At 41.0% G+C, this 14,927-nt stretch overlaps 1 protein-coding gene across 3 annotated transcripts in view; it reads right to left on the bottom strand.

Moving 5' to 3' along the window:
* Positions 1-14,927, bottom strand: part of trappc9 (trafficking protein particle complex subunit 9) — an 82,342-nt gene that overhangs the window by 57,933 nt on the left and 9,482 nt on the right. For all 3 annotated transcript variants that reach the window (XM_088319292.1, XM_088319291.1, XM_088319290.1), the window contains 7 exons: positions 11,288-11,414; positions 10,181-10,326; positions 7,643-7,728; positions 5,016-5,142; positions 4,737-4,869; positions 3,276-3,439; positions 551-703 (listed from right to left, as the gene is read on the bottom strand). In XM_088319292.1, the coding sequence (XP_088175418.1) occupies positions 551-703; positions 3,276-3,439; positions 4,737-4,869; positions 5,016-5,142; positions 7,643-7,728; positions 10,181-10,326; positions 11,288-11,414 (936 nt within the window). The remainder of the gene's footprint in view (positions 1-550; positions 704-3,275; positions 3,440-4,736; positions 4,870-5,015; positions 5,143-7,642; positions 7,729-10,180; positions 10,327-11,287; positions 11,415-14,927) is intronic.

Raw genomic sequence — 14,927 nt, 5'->3', positions numbered from 1 at the left:
GTAGGGAAGAAGGTCAGACTTTTTTTTTTCCTCCTCTCTCCAAATTTGGAATACAAATGAGAAGAGGAGGATGAGTGGAAGCCAGAATATGAGGAGCAAAAAAAAAAAAGGATAGAAACCTTAAAGACCTCTCTCCTGTTACGCTGAATGTGAAATAAGGCAGTCTGATCCTCGTTAGCGGCGGAAGAAAATGCAACCGTTCGCACTCGTCTCCTCTCCTGGTTCACTTCAATTAGGGCTTTTCTTAATTGGGGTCCGTTCTCGGTGTGCTCCGGGAAGGGAGGCAAAAATAGTGCACAAGTTGCACCGACTGGCTTCACAAATAACGATGGGATCATGGAACATGCACGTCAAGGTTCACGTGGGGAAAAAAAAAAAAAAAAATGCAGTTTGAAACTAATTAAATGTCTTAGGAACGGTTTACAAAACTTGCATCAAACACAAACGGTGCAACAACACATATAGACAGACAACGCAATCATAACTTGACATATATTCTTTATCCTCCGCAAAAAAATAAACAACCAATATTTCTTAAGATTGAGCTTACCGTCATTGAGGTCCTGCAACAGGTTCTCCTGGCCCGAAAAGTCCAGTTTGACGTTAATGTCGACTTCCAGGGTAACAGCTTGGCCGGGTTTGAGAGGCATGCGAGACGCGACCTCCACCAGGTCCCAAGTCAGAAAATCCCCAAACACTTTCTCTGCATACAAAAACGGGGGATATGCAAAAATCTTATTTCAAAACATAAAATGGTTTAATAACAGGATTTAAATGTGCTTAACACGCTCGCTCTATTGCGGGTGTTTCGGGAACGCACCCTGTTCACGGTTTGCGTTTTACGGTTCTTCCGGAGTTCAACCGCCTCTTGAAGAGGAAGACAAAAAAAATAAATAAAAAATGTCATTTTCCACATAAGGCGAAGCACGCTATGATGGAGGAACAGTGTAGTTTACACTTGCAGCTTGCATGGCTGTCCACAATAAATTGGCCTAAATAGAAGAAATGCATTGTGACAGGAGGCCGGTACAATCATTTGCTACGTTTTTTTTTTTTTTGCCTTGAGGGATAACAAAGCCGCTGATTGGCCGGGTGCGCTCTCGCCGTCTGCGGCTCGACGCCAGGCTCTAATTTACGCCAGCGACGAATGACTCAGCTGCATCCACTTGAGCCCCGAGCGTCAAATGAATGATGCATCACCTGAATAAAGCATGTGTTCATTCCGTGCAGGTGAGCCACTCCTGTTCCTCGGGATGGGAGCAACAGGCAGGGCGGATTTGCAAGCCCGGTCACACCGCCAGCGCGGCGTGCACACCGCCAACTCTTTTAATCGGGAGGCATTTTTTTTTTATGACAAACAGCCAGATTTACATATTCATTTTTTTTTTTTTTTTTTTTAAACAAGTACATTGCGCCCCATTAATTATTATACACATTTTAAATAAATATATATATATATATATATATATATAAATAAATATATATATATATATATATAAATAAATATATATAAATAAATATATATATATATATATATATATATATTTATTTTTATATATATATATATATGTATATATATATATATATATATGTATATAAATATATATATATAAATAAATATATATATATAAATAAATATATATAAATAAATATATATAAATAAATATATATATATATATATAAATAAATATATATATATAAATAAATATATATATATATATATATATAAATAAATATAAATAAATAAATATATATATAAATAAATATATAAAAATAAATATATATATATATATATATATATATATAAAAATAAAATTTGTGTAAATTATTTTAAAAGGTTGGAGGACTGACAGCAAAAAAAAAAAAAACTACTATACCAATCGTACTCTTCTTGACAGACGTTCGGATGGCAGTTAATTATATATTTATTTTTTAACAATAAAAAGACTCACATGAATGTTAAGGCTTCATTAAATCGTCAAAAGCGGCTGTTTCATTTGTCAGCTCAATTGTTGCCAAACTTCTTCCCTCTCCACAGAAACAGAAGACCCCGCCTCGCGCCGGCGTGGCTCGCGCTCCAGAAACACAAATCTTTTTGTCCCTCCATGTCTTCCCACGGTGACTCACGCATCTTTTATTCATTCGACACTCGCTGAGAATTCTGAATTGTGCCAAGAGGGAGAAACTCCAAGGAAGCCAGTGCAGGCTGTCACGTTAGTGCCAAGGAGGCGGGCGGGTGAGTGCATGGTCGCGTGAAGGCCACTGATGATGCAGCCCGTCGCCATGGTGCTGTCTTGTGACACTGTGGGCTATACACCTGACCTTTAATTTGTCATCCTTGACAAATCTGCTTCCGCTATCGGAATAAAAAAAAAAATAATAAAAAAAAAAATGAGGCTATTGCGGAGCATATGGTGGAAGACAGCCTGAGAGAATTTTTGCGTATAAGGAAACCACGGGTGTGCAAAAATCATCAAAAAGTCTGTTGATCATCGTTTCGTGTTAAGCCCACTTATAAATTCAATCTGACATACTCGCTTAGAAAACAATGACTCCTTGTTATTTTCACCAAAGTTATCATCACTTTCTCTGGATCCAATTAAAAAAACGACACTCATGGGAAGCCTTGTGTGGGGGGGAATCTCAAATTAAAGACGGATGACAAAAAAAAAAAAATGTCCACACAAATCTGGTCTGACATTAAAATGGTCTTCAAAAGATTTCACTTTGCTCAGATGTGGTGCACTCTTAATTACTTGCAAGGCACCTTTTCTTTGGACTGATTACTGAGCACATCACAAGTAAAGGCGGAAAGCAACAGTTATGGAAAAAGTAACCCAAAATAGAAAATATAATCATATGTGCCTTTCAGAGTCGATTTTACAGTCAAGGTCAAACCAAACCAAGAGTTAAAAAAAAAAAAATCTAAAAGACTTCAGTGAACCTGCCTCATAAAATAACAATGACAGACATTTACAGCAGGCAAGGACAGCCTCAACGGTTTCAATGGCGATACGCCACATCACCTGCACAAGTTTAAACGGGTTCTTTCTAAAAATAGAAAGTTCACACCGACTGAGAACTAAAGCAGGGAAAAAAAAAAGGCCAGACTGAAAGTCAAACTGTAAAATAATGACGAGTGACCGCAATGATCTGAGGACGGGGGGTGTGTGTGTGTGTGTCCAATACGAAAGACGCAGCAGATGAAAAAAATCGAATTATTTCAGAGAGAAGACATTCAGTAATAACATAGGAATAGCAGTTACGCTGCAAACCTTTGGTGGTGACCATCTTGGAGGTGAGCTCCAAGCTCTCGATGTCCTCGGGGCCGATGTTCTCCAGGGTGATGGTCATCTGCTGGCCCTCGCCGTTGAAAAGCTGCACAGACACGGAGCTGGAAAGTTCCTCTTTGGACATGGGCTGAGGTGTGTGGGCCGACCTGAGTGTGGAGAAAGAAACTTTAAGCACCTTATGGCGTTTTGGTGACGGGGAACAACGTTGGCGTGAGTTGAGGAGCTTCATGAAGTGCTTTGCCATGATTTTGTAGCATTTATTAGGCAGGTCGAAAGCTTTTTTTTTTCTTTTTTTTTTCTCCCCCATTCTCATTTTTAAATTGTTTTAATTAATTATACAGAACTGTTTTAAAAAAAATAAATATTTTTTTTTAATTATTGCAGGACTTGCACGTGGTCCTTGTGACATTTTTGCCGCACCCCCGATCTAAGAATATGATAAGAAAGAAATGTACGACACTACACGAAAAAATAAAAAATATAAATATTAAAGCTCTGAAAGCTGAGGAGCCTCCTGTGATCTCAAAACCGAAGGTCCATCAGAAGACCCCGGAGATCACCCATTACATTTGTATTCTCCTCACCGCCTGCCTCTGCTACAGAACTCTGGCAAGCCGAAAAAGAACAAAAAGATCCTCCGCATCAAAAGTGCTGCTCTTGAAGCCGCCGTTGTGCTATCACCGCGATGAGATGCTTGTTTCTTTGCAGTAAATTCAATTAATTCCCCTCTCTCATGGTGCTCGCGGGGGAAGCCGGCGTGCTGCACAGGTAAACAAAACGGAATGGCTGATTGTAAATCCGGAGTGGTAAAAAGCGTCCTTGCCGGAATCCCGGCTAATTGTCGGCTTCCATTGAATGACGTTCACAAAAGAAGCAGAACTCAGAGTCTTGTCGGTCTGGCTTAGGCAAATGTAATTGTTTTATTTATTTATTTCATTTTTTTTACAATTTTTTAATTTATTTGCTAGTTAGTTGGAATGCAAAAGCAAAGGGTTAAATATCCACCTTTCCTCCACAAACATTTTTTTATATACACTAAAGATGATGCTTTTCCGTTCCGAATCAGATTTTGTACACTGTGGTCAAGGTGATGTGCCAACTCAGTCAGGATGCCGAAGGTGGAATGCCCGACAACGCTGAGAAAGCACAGACCTTCAATCCGTTAAAAGAAGCGGGAAAAAAAAAATAAATAAATAAAAAAAAAAAGTTGTACTCTTGTTATTTATTTATTTATCCGTAACACGCCAAAAACGACTAATTGCCAAGAAATCTCGTGGACACGCTGCACCTCAGGCCTTCAACAAGGCTAAACTCTACACAAAAGAAAAAAAAATCAATAAAAACAAACTGATCTCTTCCCTGGTCTAATCCGGCCTCGCTCAAAAGTTGGCCAAAATGAATCAAGTTGCAAACATATTTAAGAACACAAAATATTCTTCTCACCGTGGGAGTGATGTACTGAGCTGGAGACGAGGAAGCGAGGGGATGACCTCAACCAGGCATCCGTCGGTCTTGACTCCGGGCAGACCCTCCAGCAGGCAATCGCTGGTAACACCAAACACTGAGGTGTGGTAGCCTTGAATCAAATTTAGCACAGTTATGAAAAGCCATTTGAGCAACCACTTAACAGAAACTAATATTGAAACCCGAGCTCATACTCTGTTCGGGAAAAAAACCCTCCGAGACTATGACACCGATACCTCTCACAGCTCTCAGACTCACCGTTGACAGTGATGTTGCCAGAGGTTCGAGGGACGCCCACCAGAGTAACGGGGTAGAGGCCGGATTCTGCCGGGAGTGACAGCGCAGCAGGGAGGGACTCAAATTCGACTCCGGAGGTCAGCAAACCCTAAGTGCAGAGAGAAGAAGGGATCAATGTACTGTAAAAATCGAATTTTTCTGACGAGCTTCAGTAGCTTTACCCAAAGTCTCGTCACATTTGATCAATGACATTCCCAAACATGTCACAGTGGACCAACAAAACTGACCCGAGTCCGCCTCCGTACGGAATATTCATGACATATTCATAACCTAGCATGATTTACGGATTCAAGATCATCCCAGAAAGGTTGCTTTGGGCCGATTTAAACGATTGCGTTCACACCTGAGCCGAGTTTTGATTAAAACTAACCAATTGGTGGTCGGTAGTATGAGTGACACGTTTAGGCAGGAGGTAGGTACATCTATGAATTAGCTTCCACATGCGGGGCTGATCCCAATTAGGATTGTTTGGCCTTCACGGCGCTGTGCGCGCTTCCCGAGTGCCATTCAAGTTTACAAGCGTGCCGGTCGCTGTGAACTCATTACCATAACCGCGGGAAACAAGAGCAGCATGAGTTTTTTTTTTTTTTTTGGGACACCGCGTCTGGCTTTTACGCACTCTGTCAGGACTTGCACCATCCAAAAATTGTATGCACGCGTTGGCACCTCTTGCTCGGGAAAATTAAACATTTATGAGTAGACTAAACAAACATACGCAGAAAGTTGATTAAAAAAAAAGTTCTCCAATATATCAAAACGCTGAGATTGAGGTTATTACATCGTTATTACATAATATGGATTTGGGTCTTTTCACTAAGTGGCAAATATTACAGTGGAGCCGACCATTTGTACAAATGTTTTTGTGGTCTAATAACAAATTATCCTGGTCCGCAGCCAATTTACGCTTTGGCATTTATAAATTTTTAGGAACTCACCGTAAGCGCATACGGGCAATGTGCAATCAAGCCTCCGCATTTGCATTCCCAACGCACGCTGCGCGAGACCGATCGCGGTGAAGCGATGACTGCATCAATCGGTAACAGCAGACACGACCTCACGAAGGGAAAAGGCCGCCTTAGACAAAGAGGCTTTTGAGAAACATTAACGTAGAACGTCCTTGGTAGAATCGCAGGGAAGGCGCATTCATCGGTCTTGAAAAAGTTCATTATCAGAACCGGGAATTGTATTGTTCGAGCTGTGGCGGGCCTCTTCGCTGCGTGAATTTACAACACCACCCAAAGTTACCGACTGCAGCGTAACTGCAAGGGGATGTATTTATCTCAAATGTATATTTTGTTTGTTTTCCCCAAGCTATGAGCTCTAAATGTGAGCATCATGTTTGTTTTGTAGCAGACATCACAATATGACTACGGCAAATTGGCTGGTAAACATTTCACCGGCCCCGTGTAAACACTTTCAAAATGATCCAGCCTGGATATTTTTTTTGGGGGGGTTGACAACATACAGACGGCAGCACAGTAAAACATATTTTGGTGAAAAACGACTGCAAGTATATGCACGCCTCACTTTTGATAAATTGTACACGGCAAGCAAGGCTGGGTATCCTCCTGATAGCTACACATTAAAAACAGGTTTTTTTGGGGTTTTTTTTAGTAAGCTTGATGAGTACATTAACATGTGAACAGAAATTGCACAGCTGGGAAGCGGAAGACGAATGTATCTATTGAGCCTGCTAACGTTAGAATTAAGGAGTAGTTTGTACAAGAAAAAAACAAATGCAGGGATAGGCAGTTGAGGAGCTTCCCTTGATCGATGATGGGGAAAATTAAGGCTCAATTAATCAATAGCCTTTTTAAAAGAGAATTTTTTTTTTTTTTTTGTTCTTTTGCCCACTGCCCCGTTGAATATGAATCATTTTATCACATTTCTGACTCAGTGATACATAGATGCTCTCAATTTTGAAAAATATATTGTAAACAACTCTACGGAAATGCAACGGAAATTTCCGCGCATCACCTTGACACATTCAATTAAAATGCGTTTCAAGCAAGTTAAAAAAAAAAGTTGCTAAATAAATGTCATAATTATTTAAATAAATTCTGTACAACAGAACGTTGTTTTTTTTTTTTTACATTTTATGCTTAGCACCATTCAGAACCTTGAAATGTTGTTGTTGAAGCTATTGTAAACCTCAGAATCACCCCAGAATTTATACGACCCCAGAAAATTGTGAGAAAACACATTTGAAACGTCTATCAGGGTGACGGTAGGTCTGTGTTGGCGTTTCTTCTAAAGCGAAATGCTTTCCACTTTGAAAGCGGCCATTAACAGGCTGCTATCAAACGATAAAAGGAAGCGAGACTCGCTATTGCTCAATTTAAACTTTATCCTACACGGGGGGAAAAAAAACAAAAAACAATGAAGGGTCTTTTGTACCTCAATATAGGAGTTATCTACTCTGACAGGACGGTTTGCACGAAGCCATAAAAATAATACATCCGCGGTGAGATGCACCCAGTGAGGAGTTTGCTCTCACTTCAAACTGATACAGTATTAAATTGTCAAAAAAAAAAAAAAAAAAAAAAAAGCATTCTTTTAGGGGAACTTAATTGAGCTCTGCCACTTACCACATTCTCCACTCGAAGCTCGTAAGGCATGGGGTTGTAGACCATGAGCTGCACCTCGCAAACGTCTCCTTGAACCCACTGGAAGTCTGAAAAACAAAACAAAACAAAAAAAAACAGACAATCAATTTCATTTGTGTAGGACGCCAGTAATTGTTCTGTTCTGGGGGTCAAACATGGGTACAATGTCTGGAGCCAAAGAGCCAAAGAGCCAGAGAGCCAGAGAGCCAGAGAGAGAGAGCCAGAGAGGGAGAGAGAGAGAGACAGAGAGAGAAAGAGAGAGCCAGAGAGAGCCAGAGAGAGAGAGAGAGAGAAAGAGAGAGCCAGAGAGAGAGCGAGAGAGAGAAAGAGAGAGCCAGAATAACAATGCAAAGTACGAAATGAACATACACAAACACACAGATAGATCACTTTAGGGGATGGCCGAGTGGCTGCCAGGATGGCCGAGTGGTCTAAGGCGCCGCGTTCAGGACCCACTTCCCCCAGGAGGCCTGGGTTCGAATCTCGAATTTCCCCATTGTGTGACTTATAAAGGGAATATTATTATTATTATTATTATTATTAAAGGGGAAGTCAATCACCAAAAAAATCTTTGCAATAAAATGTTCTATGCGCCTTCACTAGTTTATTCTGATTATTATTATTGCATTTGTGGAATATCAGTTAAGCAGTAAAATCACCCGTTTTTATGCATCTCAGAGGGCGGCCATTTTGTCGCTATCGACTGAAAATCACAGTTTCTCAGGGCTCAAGTAACGACCAATGGTGGCTCAGCTTCAGAAAACGCATGAGATCATGATTGGCCGTTATCTGAGCCCGGAGCAATTGTGACGTCATTTTCAATTGACAGAAGCAACAAAATGGCCGCCACCTCAGGTGGCTTAACTCAGATTCCGCACGCGCAATATTTAGAAAAATGCCATGTTTAAATAATTGGGGCTGCGTGGAACATATTCTTGTAAAGAAAAATTTTGGGGTTGACGGCCCCTTTAAAATAAATAAATAAATAAATCTATTATTATATGCAAAAATAACCACATGGTGTTTACATGTGGCGCGGCAGGGATGTACGTGCGGGGGACCCCGCGTCGTGTACGGTTAACAGATCAGATAAAAGGCCGCTATCGCAAACATCAGAGCCAATGCAAAAGCCTTTGTTTCACGCTTCCACACCAATCCGACGCACAGCGTGAATCTTGACGAAAACCCACATGGGCTATCGTCTAACATCCACATCAGCCGTCGTTTGCAGCCGCGTCGCTCCGAATGCTAATGAGATCAGTGCAACATGAACGCCAACTCTGAAGCTGCGAACGTTTAGAAACGCGCCACCGAGGGAGCGTCACCAAGTTCTCCGGAGTGGATTCCTCATGTGTATCTTGCACAGATCAGAAGACACCCGAGAGTCGACCGGCGTTTGTTCTTAAAAGCCCCCCCGCGGCTCCAAAGCGGTGCGAAGACGCTACAAAACTGACAATCAGGGATGACCTGGGCTCGAGTTCGCCGAGATGAACGCACGCTCAAATCCATCCCAACATCACCGGGACGCTATTTGTACTTCTCGCGTGCTAAGAGACGCTTCAGAAGTACGAGGACACATTCAAAACCTCATCAGCCGGCAGAGAGCTCCCGGGAGGAAGCGGGGGATTCATCTCGGGATTGGTTCGTGAAGTCTCGCAGCACTTCAGACTTCCGTTGGAATCAGGGGAACTCTCGAGGGTAACGTCGGAAAATGGGTGACACTTGTCTATCTGAGTTACTGACAAAAAAAAAAAATTATTGCATAAACTAGCCTGTTATCGTGCAGTAAGATTTCAGACAAAAATAATAATTAGTAGATGTTCTGGCCAGATTTTTAAGATTACAGCAAACAAAAGGTTGTTTTGGTTATTGAAAAACGGGCTAAAAATAGTAGTTCTGTGACAAAAAAAATAAATAAATAAATAAATAAAAAATAAATCCATAAAGCTGTCTATTTGCACTCTAAAACGCTCACGTCCAACAAAGCAAGTTTAACAAGACGAGAGCAATTAGTGAAATTGAAGCCAAATTTGACTTTAAAAACAAAAGCGCCATGACTGGAAATCGCGCCACAAAGTTGCACGTCATTGATTTTCCTATGACGCTATTATTTCGGTGCAAATAAATCACAGCCGGTCAGTCAACATCGGCGCATTTCCTCTGCACGAAGCAGCAAAGCGGTGGGAGAAGGACACAGTGACGGCAGGTAGCGTCTGTTTGCCGTCGGCGAATATCACCTCAGCATAATTAAGGCGGGATTATGAAAATCGCCAAATGCTCATCTTGTTTGATAAGACCGCACGAGATAAGCCTCAAGTGGAGCGAGCGCGCCCAGTGAACCGCAATTCCGTGGTGACGCCGACAACCGGAATATTTAATCAATCCCTCCGTGGCTCTCTGTTGCCCAACTTGTCGAGCTTTGCGCAGTCAAGTGCACCTCCTCGCCCACGATCCGCCGGCTTCCTCGTCATATCAAGGACATACGATGACCGTGAACGAATCGCCGCGGAGAGGCTTTACCGATCTTCTTGCAGCGTTCTTCTCCTCGGTTGTGCATGACGATGGGCGAGTAGATAAACGGGCTGGCCGAGGACACGTTGGGACCAAGCAGGCCTTTCACCTTGTGAGGACGCAGACTCACGGGGAGGTTGAGAAGCTTCACCGACCTATTGGGGAAATAATCGAAAAACAAACGATAACACTCAGGTTCTTCCCAGGGAGTCTTTATTGACTCAACTTTAGATTGGTTGAAACTTCGGGAGCGCATCATCAAAACCTGTAACATTTCGTCTTTGGCAACTTTCCAAGGGAGGGAAATGAGGCTACTTTAAGATCTTTGTAGCTTGAAAACTGCAAACCACACCATTAATTGATTCACAACCAGCCCAGTAAAAAAAAAAGGATTTTGACGTATTTATCCGTCAATGGTATTGAATGAGTTAAGGAGAAGCCTGTATTTGCATAGTTTTATTTATATAGTGGAGGTCTGGAATTTTTTTAAATATTAAAATCTAGTCATGGCATGAGCTATTTTTTTTTTGGTTTTATCTTGTGTCATCTTGGGGCCAAGGAACTATGTACAAGTAAATTGAGGAGGATCAGTTAGACAAATGTAGTGATTTGACGCCCTTTAAAGGCATCCATAAGCAATTATAATATATTTTTAGACCGCTATGAACAGCCAAGCGGTGCCTTTTTACACTGTACAGTGCAAAAAAAATGAACTAAAAATTCGGAATGAACCTAAAATGCCCTTTCGATTAAAACTTTATCCAGCAGAGAAAACATAAGAGTTGCAGGTAAACTTTCATGGCTCAAACGCATGCTGTGAAAACATCCTAAAAACTTTGAACAGAATGACGCAAGCATTCACAAGTTTAGATGAGGTCGAATTATTAAAACCACCTGAAATTGCACCCCAAAGCCTCATGTCACTAAATTTGTGTGAGAAGTGAATATTCGGCCTTTTACAAAGATAATTTGAATACCACCGTGAGCGATCTTAATTTATGCTCGTGTTATTGTTATTGTGGTTGTGCTGGAGTGCTGGATTATATCGAGAGATGAGTCAGCTCAGCAGATTGCGCAGTTGTTTCCAATGAAATGTATTTCACAACGCTGACTTACCGGACAATCGGGAGCTTTGTAAAAGGCACCGGTGGGAGTTTAAGGCCATCCGGTAGGGTGATGACCTCCATTCCACCCGGGCACTTGGACGTGTAATTTTCCAGGCTCTGGGTCACTTCTTTTTTCTCTATAAAATGTAGAAACATTTTATTTTATTTTTTTTTCAAATTATTTTTTTGCACAGTTTTGGTGTTGGCGCACTATAAATAAGCCAAAGATTGACTAATTTAATCCCCGAAATTTTCACTGAGGAAACCCCTCAATTCCAGTGTTTTTCTGGATTTTGACTGATTTTGCGAGGCCAACAGAATATTGTGTTCTAATGCTATAAAAACACGGAGCTATGACGCAAAAATGCTAAGACGTATAAATACGTCTTTGGGAGGCGAGGACTACATTTTTGAAAATGATTGAATGAGTTAATGGCCTGTGAGGTGTGTCTCCCTCAGCAAGACCACGTCGTGTCTTCAAATAAAAATGTTAAGCCTTATTGTACCCGGAATAGCTTTTAAAAAAAAAAAAAAAAAGGAACATTACTGCTCACCGGGCCGTAAAAATTGCTTTGGCTCGGCAAGGCTCAGGAGAGGCCGCCGTGCGTAGAAGGACACTTGCTTGCTTGCGAAAAAAAAAAAAAAAAAAACAGTGCAATGACGTGGTTTAAATCAGCTGATGAAAACCTCATTGTGATTGTAAAAACCACAGCGGCAGAACACATCTCTAATGATATCATGGTTTGAGTCAAATAGCACGTCCGGCTTCAGTAGTATTGAGCGGCGTGATTCTGTGATTTTCTGTGAAAAGTGACTTTTTAAATGCTTCTGCACAAATAGCTGAGCCTCTCAAGTGCCTGACTAGCCAACCAGTGTGAAATTACAAATAAACAGAATAAATCTTTTTGTGAGCTGCCTCTTCCCGAAAATGTGTCAGCGCGTTAACGCTTTGAATTTTTTTTTTCTTTTTTTTGGCCTCATGAAGCAAAGGTGGGGCTAGTTTATGTAATATCACGACCACGTTGAGTTTTTCTGTCAATGACTTGGAAGCTAGGCTGAGGGCACGTCCCAAATTTTCAGGTGACAGCCAATCAGGCAAGCACATACTGAAATGTGGGCGTTGTTGACATGGGCTGAGGGAGTTGACTCTTTTTTTTTTTTTTTTTATGGATTTTCATTTTCCAAACAGAGAACGGGGAAAAAAAACAAGAAAAGATAACAAATAAATAAACGCCTATGGTTCTTAATTAACATCTTCAGGGTTTCCTGAGGCATTGATTGGCGACCACAAAATAATTTAATGCTGTATCATTAAAAAAAAAAAAAATGCTTACCTACATACATGTGAGAACGAGCATGCCCAATTTCTATTTTTTTTTTTTTTTTTAAATACTCCCATTATCACATTTTTTTCTGGTTAAGGTGCCTGCACTTCGCTTGGCAATGAAGTGCTGCAACCATGGAGGAAAATACAGTCCAACCCATGCTGTTTAGTGTCTTCATGGAAACATTATTAGCATTTGGATTTTCACATCAAGTAAATCCCATCTGATCGCCGCTACAGCTTTTTTTTTTTTTGAAACTGCATATGACTGCCTTGTATCTAGTCGATCGTTGTCAAACCGGCTATTAAAATGCACCGCAGGCCATTCAATAATCACAAGTGGACAAGTACGTCGGCTCGCACCTAGAATTAGAATGCGCCTCCAAGTGCTTCTCGAGTGACCACTACCGACTGGATCTCAATCTCCCGTTCTATATGCAAAACACGCCCCCCCCCCCCCCTCAGCACCCGCATTAGTAAGGATCACGTGGCGACACGACGGAAGGAATCCAATGAAGCCTCAACATTTATTTCCATGAGAATGACAGCATTGAGACGCAAGAAGTCTGTTTGCAGTCGTAGAAATCGAAGTAAAAAGTGGTTTTGTGCTTATTTTGCATTCCACGTTGCACCAGAAAAGAGATTAATTATCAGCATTGAATGCTAGGTGAAAATTCACCAGAAAAAAAAGATTAATTTGCATGCACAAATCTTCGCCGAGCTCACCGTGATTAATCTTTTTCCAAAGCATTGTTGCGCTGCCGACACAAAAAAAAAAACAAAAAAACAGCTAGTTTGCACGACTGTCACGACAAACAAACAACTCTTCCAAACTTTTTTTTTTTAAATTGCAAGCATTTAAACTTGTCAGAAGGCGGGGCAACTTTTCATCAAGTTTGAAAAGACAATTGTTTTTGATTGAACCGCTTGTTGAAGAGCAACATTTTCAGTATTCTGCCTAAATGCGCAAACAACTTTTTGATGGAATCTTAAAGACATGCCACTGCCTGTAATCCTTCAATATTTCACTGCAATCATTCTCCGTCAAAACTAAGGTCGAGGCTTTTATAGACTTCCCCAATCGCGCTTGGAGCTGAAAGTGTTATTGCTTGTGGCGGAGACGTAAAAATCATTATCTGCCAATCTCCATCCGAAGCTTTTTATACACATACAATTTCCGACGCATTTACTCGACTACACAAGTGACCTAAAATCCCTCGCCTGACATCCTCAATGAGACACAAAGCGGAGAGATGTCACGGTAATCAAGAGGAGGATGTTCAAAGTTGGACAAAGTAAAGACGGAAGATGAACTCAGCCAACAAGTTGACTCTTCATTGCAAAGCAAATGTTCTTGGCAACTCAAAGTGAGTCGATGCAAATCGTATCTGTCGAAGTTGTTGTTTAACTGTAAGTCGGCCGCTGACGGGAAGCGTTTCGGAGCTTGAAAATATGGAATTGATCAGGCCTAGCCCCCCAAAAAATGGACACAATTCAGATAAGCAGACGCATAGATTGGCGCCAAAATAATATTTGAATAGCTTAAGCACAAAAACGGCGACTAGGTGAGTTTTCCGGTGTATAATTGAGAGCCATCCTAAATAAATTCTGTTTAAGCCCCAAAAAAAAAAAATGGACACAATTCAGATAAGCAGACTCATAGATTGGCGCCAAAATATTTGAATGGCCTAAGCACAAATAAAGCAACTAGGTGAGTTTTTCAGTGTATAATTGAGAGCCATCCTAAATAAATTCTGAGTAAGCCCAAAAAAAAAAAAAAAAATACAGTCAGAATTAAAGCAAGTGTTTCTGTAATTCACTTGTAGGCACCAAATATAAAACAAATGAAACAACATCAATAACTCAGCATGCGTTTGTAAACACGAAACAGACAACGTCAGGACTTGGCCAATATATCTGGCTCTAACCGTTTTAGTGATGAATAGATTTCCTATGATGTTCCATTTTCTTCTTTGTACTTTGCAAGACTTGAAATTTAGTTCTCGATTCCTCCAGTGCTGCAGAAAGGCTAACCCTCATTAAACTTGCCGTTTCTCATCAGAAAGATCTAAAACATGACCGGCGGGGAAGGGGGGGGGGATCAGGTGTCATTAAAGACGATGCGATCAGATCAAGCGGCTTTTGGAAAAAAAAAAAAAATAAATAAATATAATTATCTCGAGCTGTCAGATAGTTTGTGTAATACTCAGTCAACAGTCGCACAAAACTGAAACGTGCGGCAAGAAAGTTGAAATGACGCCATTCTGTTGCATCCCAAATGTACAGAACAGCGGATTCGCCAGTTCTTCCGTCGTGAATTAGCAGC

Source organism: Idiotropiscis lumnitzeri, chromosome 16 (assembly GCF_059441095.1).
Source record: "Idiotropiscis lumnitzeri isolate Australia: NSW breed Sydney's pygmy pipehorse chromosome 16, RoL_Ilum_1.0, whole genome shotgun sequence".
Lineage (NCBI taxonomy): Eukaryota > Metazoa > Chordata > Actinopteri > Syngnathiformes > Syngnathidae > Idiotropiscis > Idiotropiscis lumnitzeri.
This window is presented reverse-complemented; position numbering and strand designations above follow the sequence as displayed.